This window comes from Eptatretus burgeri, chromosome 15, assembly GCF_056783735.1.
Source record: "Eptatretus burgeri isolate ZD-2024b chromosome 15, Ebu_testis_v1, whole genome shotgun sequence".
Taxonomy (NCBI): domain Eukaryota; kingdom Metazoa; phylum Chordata; class Myxini; order Myxiniformes; family Myxinidae; genus Eptatretus; species Eptatretus burgeri.
The window spans coordinates 53,658,069-53,673,966 of record NC_140975.1 but is presented as its reverse complement, the minus strand read 5'-3'; the positions used below and the strand labels follow the sequence as shown (position 1 = coordinate 53,673,966).

The window sequence follows — 15,898 nt, the reverse complement described above, 5'->3', positions numbered from 1 at the left end:
CTTTACCGTCACAACTCGCCACCATCGCATCACCGTCATCTCGCGCCACTCATGGGCACCGATGCTGGACTCGTGTAGGGCGCACGTTGAACAGCGTGTACAAAATCACGGATTTTGTGCTTCAAAAACGGATCAAAAACGACACACGCCCACTTTTGCCGTCAATCGGTGAGCGAGGGCGAGTTGGCCCCGCCCCAGGGCGATCGATATATGCAAATTTGTGGATCAAAAGCCCTCACGCCCACTTTTTGTCGGGCCAATGGGGAGCGAGGTGAAAGGTCAAAGGGAGGGGGTCAAAGGCGAAGTTACGGGGGGATAAAAGGACGGTGTTCGTCAGTCAGGAAAAGGAAGAGAGAGAAGGAGGACGAGAGGTCGCAAACGAGAACCAGGAGTCGGAACGAAGGAGGACGAGAACGAGAAGGAGAACGAGAACGAGAAGGAGTCGGAACGGAGGGGACAAGTGTGGAAGTCTGGAGCCCGAAGCCTGCAGTGGCTGGAGAAGCTGAAGGGAGTCGGACGAGGGGGTGCTCGCGTCGGTGCCAGGAGCTGCACGCCCGAGGGAGGCCGGGAGCGCCGCCTGGCCGAGGTGGAGGCGCACACCAGGGATAATAAAGATCCTCTATACCCCGAGCATCAGCAACCCCCTCCTGTTTCCCCCCCCGCGGAGATAGTGCGGCCAAGGGGGCCCCGTGCCCACCCCTGACAGGCACTGTCCACGAGGCCCGCGGGTTGCGGGGCCATCGCCGCTCCGCGTCTCATCACCAGACGGGTAGGCCCGACCCGGTCTCGGCCTCAGGCCTGCCTCATTCTTGGGGATGTTCTTTTCCTTGGTTTTGGGTATGTGTTGTCGGCGCCGTCTGTGAAGTAGAATTGTATAAGTGTTGCCGTGTGCTCGGTAGTCGGTATTAGCTCTGCACTGTGTTTTCACTTTTATGTTTGCTTTTTGTGTAAATGGAAGTGTGTTTTCTTTTTTTTGTGTGCATTTGGTGGAATTGAATTTGTGTGCTTCCCGTGTGCCGCGAATAAATGTGCTTTATTGTTGAACTGTTTCCCGCTTCGCTTCGTCTTTTCCTCCATTGAACCCTCATCTTGCTTCACGTAAAGGGTTGGTAGTGGGCTGAATACGCCCGATAATTAATCGAACCGTCGAGGTCGACGATAACACCGCTCGGTTATTCTGATAGTACGGAACGGGTCGGCCCAAGTGGCCCGTGTCCGAAGTCGACCTGCGGCGAGGTGCGATCGCCCGGTCTACCCTCCGCGTGGGTACTTAGGTAGTTCGAATTTGGCGAGCAACCCTATCCCACGCGGGGGCTGATTGGCTCGATCGCGGTGAGACCGAAAGGTCCACCCGTGACTGGTTCCCGGCGTTAGTCCGAGAGGGTCACGACTGGATTGTCCGTCCGGTGGGCGACGTGCCGCGATTCGAGTTACGTGGCCGTTCGCACGCCGGCGGGCGCGAAATCCGCAACAATATATATATATATATATCTGAATATACTATAACTATAATATGCCATGGTGCCCCCAGAATCCGAACGCCCCATTGTTTGAACAAATTGGAATCCGAACAATTTTTTCGAGAAAGTTTTGCCCTAAAAACCTAATACATTTTAAAAAAACGAACACAATGTGGCGTTCATGTTTGTTCACGTGTCTCCCCCACCTGTTCGAGTCGCATCTTCGCGCTTTGTTCATTCAGTTCGTCGGTGGAAGTCCTCGTGAAAGCATCTCTCGTGTGTTGATCGATACTTTAGGCCTCAGTCACATTTGCTCTACGGCGAGGATACGTCGGCCATACGCCCTCTGAATTGACAGAAACATGCGGCGGCCACAAAGAAACTGAGGTGGCCTCAGGGAGGCCCTATGCCGTTTGGCTACATTTTACAGGCCGTAGGGTCGCCGTGTAATTATAACGCGGAGTTATAACTTTTTTCATTTCTACGTTCGCCGTAGAAATTCGACAAGCCGAAACAAAAGAACTGGAAAAAAAAAAAAATAACCCATTCGTTACCATCCGTCTGGCCGCACGTTCGCCTTAGGGTCCCCCTGCGGTCACCTTGCGGGCACCTTGCGTCTGCCTTGAAAATTCTATGGCCACCGCAGGGCCCCCTTAAGGTCACCGTGTGACATCAAATCAAAGACCGTACGGCACCCGCACGTTTTCGGTCTCCACAATTTATAAATACCCCATGCGTCTACCCGAAAAATAAAAACATATGTGACTGCAACATTGTGTGACCATGGAAATACTGCGGCCGCTTTATAATTGCTAGTGCCCGTACCTTTTGTAGACCCTCCGGCTGCCGAGCCAAATGTGACTTAGGCCTTACCTCATGTTTTCACCTTCATTTGTGATGTTTGTTTTTTGAATCATCTTGTGTTTTAATTAATAACAAAAAAGCAAGCCGATCACGTGGTGTGACGGACGGTCAGGCAAGGATTGAATTTCACAGCAAAACCGGTTGTAATTTGGAATATCCATGATTATGTAAGCCCGATGCATTTGATGAAAGTGATTGTGGTTCTGTGGGCATCATGTTTGATGAGCTGCCCTGGGGGCAGCACTCTCGCAGAGTGCGCGAACGATCGGAACCCAGGACGGAGCTCGAGCCTGTGTGGACCTTTGGATGTGATGATTGTACCAGTTTACATACAATACACCGCCACCGAAGGTCATTTACTCATCTTATTTTACTTTAAACATGGGGAATTTCAGTTTAAAGTGTCTTGAAAGTGGGATTTCTTTGGGTCCACGAACGGATTAATTCACTCCATTATTTCTTATTGGGAAAATAGTTTTGGAATCCGAACTTTTTGCAATCCGAAGTCTCCTGGAACGAATTAAATTGGGATTCTGGGGGCACCACTGTGTATAGGCAAACACCTATACTCCGATCTCTAGCGCACGGTGGACGCACGGTACGTAGCGCACGGTGGACGCACGGTCGACGCAGACTGCCACGGAGGCCATACGTAGGTGCACGGCGGGCATAGGGGAACCGTGCGTCGACCCTGCGTTGCCCGCAGGTAGTCACACAGACCGCAAGGCCACCGTACGGCGACCGTGGAAATAGTGCGGCCGCCGTAATTTTTTGGGGGTTGGGAAAATTCATTTTTCATTGAGAAGAGCTTACGGCAGCAGCACGAATAACGCAAGCCCACCGTACGCCCTATGTATGGTCGACGTGGAACACATCTATGTCATAGCTTGGCTTGTCGAATTGCTACGGTGAACGTAGAAAGGAAAAAAAGTTATAACTCCGCGCTATAATTCCAAGGCGCCCCTACGGCCTGTAAAACATAGCCAAACGGCGTAGGGCCTCCCTGAGGCCACCTCAGTTTTTCTGCACCCGCTGCACGTTTCTGTCAATTCAGAGGGCGTACGGCCGCCGTATCCTCACCGTAGAGCAAATGTGACCTAGGCCTAACTGGACTTTGTTCTCTGTCACTGTCAAAACGATCTTTTGTGCAGGGAGTGGCATCATCAGATTCAGCTGGTGTCGTCGACTGGCATCTCTGCCTGCACGAGCGGTTCGCGTGACTTTCTTGATGCCGTTGTCATAATACCGGTCAAAGATCAAATACGTATCACATATCTTCAGCTTATCTCTCAAATAAGAAAGAAGATTCTGTACATAGTCCTCGACTGTTCCTTTCAATGACCATTGAATCACCCACAGCATAGCACAACAATCTACAATTATTGCTCCATCAGCTGGAAACATTCTGTCAAACACCTCTACCTGCAATTTTTGCTTCAAGACTGTTTTCGATTTTGTGATTCGCATGTCACCGTTATCTTCAAACATAGAAGGCAGTACTGGGGCGAGCTCAAACTTCAGGATATATTTCAGGTTGATGTCCCTCACTGCCTGAAGGCCCAACACTCTTGAATATATGAGCCCCGTGTCACATACAGGTGTTTGTCCGACCTTTATCTGCTTTCGGGACACTGCCATCGTGACTACTTGTTTGCTGAGCAGCTTGTTGAAGCTGTCTGGCCATTGCTCCTCATACTTCTTCATCTGCTTGACTCCTATTTTAACATATCAGCATATCAGCATTTATTTAAACATATCAGCGTATTCCTTGACCCCTAAAACATAGGGTTTGCCACTGAAATCGGGTTCATATCTCGATTTTTGGCCGAGTTATGGCCAAAAAACGGTTTTGATGGCGGCCACTTTTAATTTTGCTCCTAAAAAAATTGCTCAAGCGTGACAAAGTGGCATCACTTGGATTTGAGTTTAGCATAGTCTATGTTACCAGAATCTGCAATAAAATTGTGTATGTACTCCAAAACACACTTCAGCCAATGGCTGTCAGACTACTAGGAAACAGATCGTTGTGGGATAACGTCCAGGCTAAACTAGGGTGCGAACCATGCTGGACCAATGAATGAAAAGACAAAAACGAGCTGGGAACATTTCTATACAAAGCATTTATTTACAATCACAAGGAAATGTATGTGGCACAGTGAATGGGGTTTATTTGAATGTACAGCAAGGGGTCGCAAGGAATTTGTGGGGTGTGGCAAAAGGCAAGAAATATTACAAAAGAAGACACAAAGCAGACTTATCCTAATATAACTTCTAGAATCTTAACTTAAACTAGGACAAGCACCATCACATCCACACACACAAGCCCAAGGAAGATTAGATATAGCCCAGAGAGAAAGAGAGTAGATGAGGATATACAACCTCTCAATAATTGGCATGGTCGGCAGACCAACGCCACCCAGAATGCTTAGGGAGAGGTAGGTGGGAGGAATACTGGTGATGACTAAGGTCTTGTAGTGGGAGGTGTGGTGGAGTGCAATGTGGGGGATGCGGTGTCGTGTCAGAGGAAAATGGGACTGCGAGTCAGTAATGATGCTCTTTGTGCATCCAAAGAAGACGGGATAGATAGGTGGATAGAGAGAGAGGAGAATAGATGCGTGAGGCGAAAGATCCCTAACCTAGCCATGTAAAGGTCTGTTTGTGTAGTGTGTACCTCCATGGGACGCTCTGCCTGAGCATTCGAACCTCAAGATGTGGCATGTTATCTCCTGCTTAATCACTTTGCCGGTGCTCATGGCAATGCACGCTCCGCACTGGTCCATCTGGCTGCACGGGGAGTGGCGGAATGTTAACAGCACAGCAAGGAGCTTCGGCAGTCACCCCGGATCAGGCTCTCAAGAAGAAGCATGTCATAACAATCACACACCAACAACGAGACAGTGAGCGAAGAGCCAGCAAAGGGGAGGCAGCGAAGGGAGAAGACACAAGGAAGTGAGAGAGCTAACAGCTCTGCGCTCCCCCTTTTATAAGCCCCGGGCGAAGGGTCTGGTGATGACCTAAAGCGTCTCACTGTGACCCAAATCCTGAATCATCTATTGGGCCATAGCGGCCATAGCCACGTCCTGCCAGGCTCCAGGACCGGAAATTTTCTCATTTGCCCATCTGCTTCGGCACGGGTTGAAGCTCCTGACTCAACAAAGGGTATGCTCCCTGAGCCGGCACCCTGGCCCTAAACGTGCTCCGAAAGCAGTCTGAATGCCGAATCAAAAAGGACTTTCCCCACCACTCACGGGCCCCCTCTCATGAGCCAAAATGCACACCAGGGCCCCATATCAAACTCTCGGATCGCCCTTTTTGTGACCCCTCCTCGTTGCCCCAGTCTAGTCATGGTCTGGCGACTGGATGAGGGTTGTATCACTTCTGCATGCTCACCCGGGACATCTCCGGCGAGATGCGGTCGAGCTATTGATGTCTGTTGCTTGGCCAAGCATCGTGCGGTCGTGAGGACAGCCCAAGTCGTGCAGTTCTCCTCCATATAGAGTGGTAAATTGTTGTGATGCAGTCGTATGAGGGGGTGCGGGAATATTATTCCCATGTGCAGGAGGCGTTTGTTGTCGAAGTGATAAGGTTTGGTGAGCGAGGTGTGAAGTAAGGTAAGGTGCCGGTTGGGAATTGGCGCACAGATTTGAACAAAATAATGGCATGCGATGCCCGTGCAGGGGTAGTGCAGTGCATAGTGGAGGGAGTGTGGTGGTTACGAGCCATGGGAGGCATCGTGGTGTGCTTACTATCAACCGCATATTGAATGGCGTGTGTGCTTGCTTGCTTGTTTTGTACCATGGCTAAAAGGAAAGGGTTGGAGTAGAAATCAGAATATCAGATGGAGATAGTCAATAGACTGAACTACGAGACCCAAGCAATGCACTTCGTCCCATTAACCCACAAGACATGAGGGGAGGTCTAACTGCACAAAGACTAATGAAATAACTGCCATGGGATCACTGTATGTTTGTTGGGTGTGAGTGCCTTACAAGCATGCAGTTTTGAAGAACCACAACCATATATATATATATATATAAATATATATATATATATATATATATATATATATATATATATATATATATATATATGTATAAACTGTATATATATATATATATATATATATATATATATATATATATATATATATGTATAAACTGTGTATATATATATATATATGTATAAACTGTGTATATATATATATATATGTATAAACTGTGTATATATATATATATATGTATAAACTGTATATATATATGTATAAACTGTGTATATATATATATATATATATATATATATATATATATATATATGTATAAACTGTATAAACTGTATATATATATATATATATATATATATATATATATATATATATATATATATGTATAAACTGTATATATATATATATATATATATATATATATATATATATATGTATAAACTGTATATATATATATATATATATATATATATATATATATATATATATGTATAAACTGTATATATATATATATATATATGTATAAACTGTATATATATATATATATATATATATATAACTGTGTATATATATATATATATATGTATATGTATAAACTGTATATATATATATATATATATATATATATATATATGTATAAACTGTATATATATATATATGGCAAATGTGTTTAACTTGATTCACAATAGTCACAATAGTCCTCTTCCTTATCCCTGACACCTGTCACTCGCATATATATATATATATATATATATATATATATATATATGCGAGCCTGGTGTTGGCGCAGTGGTTAGGGCAGCGACTTGGGATCCAAAAGGTCCTGAGTTCAAGCCTCGTTGGGCCACTGAATTAATGCACCAGGGGGTTGACTCAGCCTGTCATCCTTCCGAGGTCGGCGAAATGAGTACCAGTATACTGGGCCGGTGTATACCCCGGTTACAATAGGTGTACCATATCCCTGCCTCGTAAGAGGTGACCAGGGTTGCGTCAGGAAGGGCATCCGGCGTAAAACACGTGCCAAATCACTATGCGGATCATACGGATGATCCGCTGTGGCGACCCCTAACGGGAGCAGCCGAAAGAAGAAGAAGAAGAAGAAGAAGAAGAAGAAGAAGAAGAAGAAGAAGATATATATATATATATATATATATATATATATATATATATATATATATATATATATATATACATACATACACACATATATGTATGTATGTGGAGTTAGAGGGAAGTTGAGTGGTGGCAGGGTGCGATGGAAGTTCGGAGGGGTGGGGTTAGGGGGAATCTGGGAGGGAGTGGGGTGAGGAGGAAACTTGGAAGGCTGGGGTGATGAGGAATATGTGATGGGACGGGGTGAGGTCGAAGCTTGAGAATATGGGTAATGGGTAATCTTGGAGGAGATGGGGTGAGAGTGTAGGTGGTATGGGGTGAGGTGAGTGGGAATATGGAAGGGGACAGAGCAAGAAGGAAGATTTGATGCGTGGGTGATGTATGAAGGGGTGGGTTGTGCAGAATACAGAGAGGACAGAGCAAGGGTAGCATGGTGAGAGGAAAGTTTGGATGGGTGGGGAAAGGCATAATTTTGTAGAGGGTGGAGGAAGGTGAAAATATGGGAGGGAGTGGGGTGAGTAGGATGATGGAAGGTGGGTGGGTGAGGGGGAAGATGGGTGGGGTCAGGGCGATGGTGATGTTGGGATGGGGTGGATCAAGGCAGAAGCTGGGAGGGGTGGAGGGAGATGTATCCTGTGAGGGAGTGAGATGAATAAGAAAATGGGAGGGGGCTGGGCAAGGGGTGTAGGGAGGGTGTGAGGCATAGGGTTGCAGAGAGGGGTACATGTGGTGGAGGGATGCTTAATTGCAGGAAAAGATAAGGGGAGAGTTGGGGGTGATGTCGGTGTGAAGGAGATGATGTGGGGGAGGAAGCTGACATTGAGGGGTTTAACACCATAAATCCCACATTCACTACAAAACGATTTTGGTTTGAGTATTCGAAGAGCAGAAAAACGAAGCAGTTCACTTAACCTTGGAAGCAGTTCATTCAGCGATGTGAGATAAAACTGCCAAACCCCAAAACCAAAAAGTGGAAGACACTTGTAAAGCCAAAGGGACAAGAAAAGGTGACACCTTGTTCAATTTAGACTCATTTGAATTAACCACAAGCCGTCACTCTTGAAGCATATCTTCTGGCCTCTCACATGGCAGCAAACACTCATGCTTCTTGTAATGTATGGCATCCCATTTCCTCGTACGGTTAATGGGTGAACACTGCCCCCACTCCCTTTATAAAGAGGTTGTCACAATAGTCCTAATAAAGATAATTTTTCATCTCCAAAAGAGATAACAAAATGCAAAATCGATATAATATTTCATCGAGACAAAGTTCTTCAAAAACAAGTGTCAAACTGGTTAGTACATGACATAATACAGAGTTATTCAACTGTATTTGGAGATTTGGCTACACAATGTTTTTATTAATTATTATTATTATTATCACTATTTGCTGTTATAAATGTGGATGAAGCACTATTTCTCACATTTCAATTGCGTTTGATGAGTTTTGACACAGGTAGTGGGTAGTGATTGATTTACTCGGTGTGAAGGCAGCTTGCTTCATTGGTGATTTTGACAAATTTTAATTAGCGTTTTTTGAGACTTTAACATGAAAAATATATTTGAGGACAAGCAGAGTCGGCTTCCGCATACTTGACATATCCTAAAAACACTCGGTTCATGCTTGTATCCCAAAAAACCCACCCATTATGCTGGCATTTCCTCATATTCCCACCTGTATATTATCAATACCAAGTATAACTGTGAAATGAAAAAAATCAAAGTGAATGAAATCACAAAACAAAATTAAAAAGGGCCACAAACCAAAGGCTTGGATGCATGTTTCCAGAAACTCATCCAGCATGATGGATTTGCCGAGCGCCGCGACAGCAGGTGAAACCTGTGCACCTGCCGGTGCTCCAGCCATGCCAGCATTCACTCTACATCCAGCACCCCCTATTGCAGCACGGCAAGACTTGTGTCTGGACACAGAAGGCGAAAACCTCGACACCGTATGCAGCTCGCTGGCACGACGGCACGGCTTTCGCACCTTCCTTTGGACACACAGACAAATAGTGCTCATTATTAGAAGCGAGTCAGATGGGCTTTTAGCATCTAGCCATATCTACAGTGGTTACAAAAGTTGTAATGAAGAAACTTCTGCACAAAGTGTTATTCACCCAATGTTGTTTCCTGGAAAAAAATATCTTAGATCATTTCAAACCCTTTAACAATCTTAAACAAAGAAACTTCCAATGCCAGATAAAGGCAGCTGTCCCACGGTTCAACAAAAGGGGCTCTGTCACCCTGTGGGAATAAGAGTTATACTTGTGATACACCCGTGCGCAAGGCTCCATCCCGCTGTAACATTCATATCGTCAATTGTGGCATCGAGCCATGAGAACGTGCATTCCATAAAAAGGGTGCATGGCTGCTCAATCGAAAGTGGCCTTTATACATTGGAATATAGTAAGGCAAAATATCTTCACCTTAAAATTAAAGATGGCAAGAGCCTGCCAGGTAATGCATTGCCAGTACAAGCCTCATTGTACAAGGCTGACATCACAATACTATTATCCTACTCATTACGAAGGAGGAGGAATGACTACACCATGGAATATGGCACATTCAGCTGGGCCTTCTGTCTGTTAACATTGTGGTGGACATTGAAGATCACACGGTGTCTTTTGCAATAACTACGTCAACATTTTCCGGCACCCGACGATTTATAAAATCCTGACCCACTCCCACCCTTCCCACCATTGGGAAGGTAATGGTAAACCACCCAGTGTAATCATTACCATGATATCTGCCTGTGACAGATAATTAAATAAGAAGCTAGATGGGCTTGCGGCACCCAGATGATTCCATGTGATACACCCGTGTGTATGGATAATTGATGGAATCACCTGGATGCTGACAAGTGGTAAATATTTGTGTTAACAGAAAAAATATTTGAAGTTAAATATCAGAATGAGTTATACATAAAATGTCATGAAAAATCATTTACCAACGATAAAAAGTGTCTCAAGCACCATGTACACACCTGGGGCATTCATCAAGTTAAACTATCTGAGACACCCACATTAGTGTAAGGTATAATCAAATAAAATATTGAAGGGTATGGACAAATAAGTTATACATTTATATAATTTGTTACCAATATATATCTTCTTCTTCTTCTTCTTTCGGCTGCTCCCGTGAGGGGTCGCCACAGCGAATCATCCGTTATGATCCGCATACTGATTTGGCACAGGTTTTACGCCGGATGCCCTTCCTGACGCAACCCTGGTTGCCTCTTACGACACAGGGATCAGGATTTGGGTTTCACCATGATTCCGGGCTGCTCTCCACCCTGCCCAGTGCAGAGCCCCCGTCCTCAAGCGATCCTCCAACCCAAGCCTCCGAGTATTCGGATTACAGGCGCACGCCACTACGCCCGGTTATATATATATATATATATATATATATATATATATATATATATATATATATATATATATATATATATATATATACATATATACATACATATATATATATATATATATATATATATATATATATATATATATATATATATATATATATATATATATATATATATATATATATATATATATATATATATATATATATACATATATACATACATACATACATACATACATACATACATACATACATACATACATACATACATACATGGCATTGTCTGCCTGTCTCTGTCTCTCTCTCTCTCTCTCTCTGCTCCTTATGCATGGCCACATCTTGTATGTTACAAACTCCAAACTTGGGGAACAAATACAACTTTGTGTGAGGGGTAACATAGGCTCTACAGCATCGGCCTCACGTGGGGCTGGGGGGCTGGGGGGTGTAAATGCTTGATGTAAATGTGTACTGTGTAGCACCACCTGGTGGTAGTAGCAGAGGGTATTACAATTTCCTTATTTACCTGGGCAACGCTGAAGTTAAAGCACTCTTTGCACAGGTAAATTTGTACACCTTCCCTTCTCCCCCCCCCAAAAAAAAACAATGGAGGGCCTGTCAAAGCCTGGCATCATGTGTGAGACATTTTCAGCGGGAAAGGACATCAGGATGAATGAGGGGCGAAGGGGCGGGGAGAGCGGGACGTGAAGATGAGGACGGGGAGGAGAGTTTGGGGGAGGGGTTAAAACACTTTATGCACGGGTAAATTTGGCTTCCTTTCATTCTCCTTCTCACCCAAAAATTTTGGCAAACAAAACGATTAAATGGTCCTTCAGCAACGCAACGGGTAGGCTCTGCTAGTTCTATATCGTTGAATATTTAAAAACATAAAGAAAATGAACATTGAAGTGTCTTGAACTCGTATTGTCAGCATCTCATTTGTATAACTTATCATGTTATATACATGACTGACTTTTTAGGTGTTTTGGTAGGTTGGGGGAGGGGGAGAAATAGGAGTTTGAGGAGAGATATTTATAACAAAAAAAAATGAAGCTGTTCAGGAAAGGAGAGATAAAGAAAGTAGCAAACAGGTTGGCTCACATGGACATTAAAAAGTTACAGAAAAATAATGATAGTTGAGGGAGATGAAGGTCGAGAGGATAGATGAGGATATAGAAGGGAATACACTGGCCGAGGTATTTTCAGAAGCCTGTTGCACAAATCACTGAAACATGAAACAACCCCCCCTTGCTCCATTTACTGCTTACATCAGTTTTTCGTTTTGCCCACTGATGATGTCACCACTCCAAACACAATCTTCAGAGGTATAAGATTTGTTTCTGATAACTTTAGAATACTGTGAGAAATGACATAATTATATAGGCAATAGTTGTTTTGAACAGAAAGGACAGACATGGGAATCACCACGAGGGATGCACAAAAATCAAAATGATTTCATCACAATCAACTGCAGATATAGAGATGGTGGTATTGAGAAGGTCATGCCCGTGTTATGTATCAGATTGGTATTGATCAAAAGGAATGCCAACTTGAACACCGTCCTCCATTATTTGATTGGATGGAAACCGATTGGAAACCTTTGATTGTGTCACAATCAACCAGTCTTAGGGCCTCCATTATTCTTGATCTGTATCAATGGTCTTTGTGATTGTCTTGAAAACCAACGTTACCATTTTTCTGATGATTCCACCCTCTTGTGAAAAACCAGCCGCTGCCGAGTCCCTTTTTGTCAGGTCTGGACAAGACAAGTCACTGATTAGCAACTATGAACAAAGATCAATGCCTGCAAGTCAGGGTGTCCACACTGTATCCCACAAAGGTCGGCAATTGAAATCTCCAATCCACTTCCCTGGCCAACCACTGGAACAGGTGAAGTGACGAGAGCTCCTTTGTTTCTTTACCTGCTATATCATTCGTAGAAGAATGATATCACCAAATCACATCAAAGGTGTGTCGCCGCTTGGGTTTTCTCCAGACCTGAGGCGCACTGAGCTCATTGTAGCGTGTGTGTGAAAGACTTTTATACAGAGCTCTATGGAGTATTGCTCCCTGCTCTGGGCTGGTGCTTCTGCTTCTTACATTGATCCTCTTGAGGCAGTCGAAGACCAGGACTTTTCTACCGTTGGAATCTTAAAACAGGAGGAGGATTCCTAAGGCGTGTCGCTCGCTCTCCCACTCGTGGCAAGTTGATGCGTTCTCCATTTTATCGCGAACATAGTGAGTTTCATACTCAACGCGTGCACATGAGAGAATAGAAAACAACAACAACAACAACAACAACACAATACCCTGGCAATTTGGAATCCGTGTCGTCGGCTATGGCCCTTTTGCTTCCGGTTTTTGTCATGGGGAATGATGCGTCCCGGGAGATAAATGCATCGTCGGAGACATGAAAGACCCAAATATCAGACATGGTGTATATTTCCTCCACTGATTTTAATAAGGATAACTCCCGCATCATCAAAAAATAATTTTCAATCGTGATTTACATTATTTGATTGCTGATCCCGAATCCAGGCCGAAGTAACCTGAAATTGCAGCAACAAATGTAAGAAGAATTCTACGTTCGCTTCTAGGCTTTGCCTATTCCATATTACCAACACAAGCATATAGGATCTATCGCTTTGTTGGTGGGTTTCATCAAAAGTCAGCTTGTTGTCATTCACAAACATATTACACCTCTTTCTGTGAGTCTCAATGATGATGTAAAATGAAGTGAAATATGTGAAAAAGTAATCTTTTAAAAAATGTAGTTGTTGTTGTTGTTGCTGTCATGGTTGTTGTCAGCGTGCTCCTTCCGTGTGCTTTTATAATTTATCTTTTATTGCTTTGAGAAGTATTACAATGTATAATTTTGTGTGCTCCTTCCATGTCCATCACACGTATCGCTATAACCACTGCATTGTCGCTCCAAGTCCTGCTAAAAGGCATTTTTATGATTACTCCTCCCACCCCCTCCCTTCACCCACTCCCTCCAGTATGAAGAAATTTACAAGTTAAAGAAAAGCATTGGATAACAAACAGAGTAACTGCTTCTATAAATTAAATAACAGGTTGCTGAGCTGATTGTGGACAAGAAAAAACAATTGTGGTGTGCAAGGACCTTGGGAAAACATGCAATATTCAAATGCATTCAGTTTATGAAATATCAAACACTGAAGTCAGAACTGGAATCACAAGACATTTGAGGAAAATACACATCTGATGAGAAGAGAACATCAATGTGAAAACAAGGGTGCCACTTTAAAAAAAAAAAACTCACCTCCTATCTGTATCCTGACTACAATTCACAGAGTGGTGTTAGTGTATGTGTTTGTTTGTTTGTCGCGCTACTCCTCCGACACTTTTTGGCTGATTACATCCAGACTTGCAACAAGATCTCAGCATGACCCCCAATTGATGTATAGGGGTGTTTTTATCTTTGCTGGTGATCTTGGGGTTGGGTAGAGGAGAGGGGTGGAACACAAGTTCTCTATGTAGATGTGTATCGTGTAGCACCGCCTCCAGGTGAGGGAGGGTATTACAAGTCCCCACCATTTACAGCACAGCATTCCTGTCCCCACTGTTTCCAGTGGAATGAGGTATTTTGAATTGTAAGCAGTAGGTATGTTTTTGTTTCATGCACGTAACCTGGGTTATTATTATTTTTTGTGTATACAGAGCATATATATATATATATATATATATATATATATATATATATATATATATATATATATATATATATATGTATATAAATTGTTGAAATGATTATTTGGATGCTCGCCATTGCATCAGTGAATGCACGTATGCCAGCTGTCGGATAGAAATTCTGCTGGGTACCCATTCGCTAGCATTCTCGTTGGTGCCTGGTGGACATGAAATATCCCACCATGTTTTTTAACAAGGAGTGGGTGATTGTTGCTGGCACCCTGAACAAATTCTAAATTCCTGTTCTAACCTCTGTGGTTAAATGCCAGGCCTGACTAGCTAACTTGTGAAAGACTTGTTCTCTGAGTCCATCCATTATGACCATCGTCTGTCCAGAGCGTCGGTGCTATCTAAGCAGTCTCCTGGGCTATTGCGTGCAATCCTGGACTCCAATGCAGGATACTCGAATGACTCAAAAAGATGAGTTTGGTGGAAAGTTAATGAGTTAGTTTGTGGGATTGAGAGCAAAGGCTTATATTATGCTTACAAATGTATTGATAGTAAAATTGAAAAAAGTGATAAAAAGTAAAAGCGGGTAAAGAAAAATGTAATCAAAGAAACAATAAATTTTGAAGATTATTACAACTGTTTAGCCTTTAAGAAAGAAGAGTATAGAAGAAAACTGAATACAATAAGAAGTTATAAACATCATTTATATATACAGAGGATGTAAATAAGAAGGCATTGGGGGCTTTTGATGATAGCAGATTTATTTTAGAAAATGTGATTGACAGCCTCCCTTACAGATATATATATATATATATATATATATATATATATATATATATATATATATATATATATATATATATATATATATATTGTAAGAACAAAATAGGGATTGGGGGGTTTTATCGGGTTCCCGCCACCTTTTTTAATGGTATGCTTGGCGGTGATGAGTAACCATGAACAAATATTTGTTGGAGCCATGTTAATTTTTGTAAGTGCCTTAGAACCCCTGAAAAACAGAGAGGAAGATGCAGAGGGATCTTGGGGAAGAAAAGTCTTGAAAGTGGGGTCTCAAGGAGGCAAAAACAAGGGAAATTAGGAGGATTTTGGTGTCAGTCAATAAGTTTGTCCCTTTCCCCCCATTCACTTACATGTACATATTTGAGGTGCACCAGAAGCCTCAAAGTCCTACTACTCATGATGTACCATGATTTGTTCATGGCATAAAAAAAAATCCATGTGTATTTACTTTCTATATTTTTTGAAGTATCTATGACCAGTTTCAGCACATTTTCGACCATTTTTTCAGGATTGTTGTATAATTTTGATTTTCTTGGAGTTCAGCTGTTTCAATGATTGACCTCCAACTGGCTTTACCCTCATGCTGTCTAAAAGTAACTTTTTTCTGTTATTTAATGTTCATCTTCGCCTT

The 15,898-nt window shown here is 43.0% G+C and overlaps 1 protein-coding gene across 8 annotated transcripts in view; it reads right to left on the bottom strand.

Moving 5' to 3' along the window:
* LOC147012182 (ras guanyl-releasing protein 3-like) overlaps positions 1-15,898 on the bottom strand; it is a 213,724-nt gene that overhangs the window by 80,059 nt on the left and 117,767 nt on the right. For 6 of the 8 annotated variants that reach the window (XM_085855974.1, XM_085855973.1, XM_085855977.1 and 3 more), the window contains exon 2: positions 9,202-9,431. The exons of the other annotated variants lie outside the window; for them this stretch is intronic. In XM_085855974.1, the coding sequence (XP_085712100.1) occupies positions 9,202-9,304 (103 nt within the window). In that variant the 5' untranslated portion in view covers positions 9,305-9,431. The remainder of the gene's footprint in view (positions 1-9,201; positions 9,432-15,898) is intronic. 8 annotated transcript variants of the gene reach the window in all.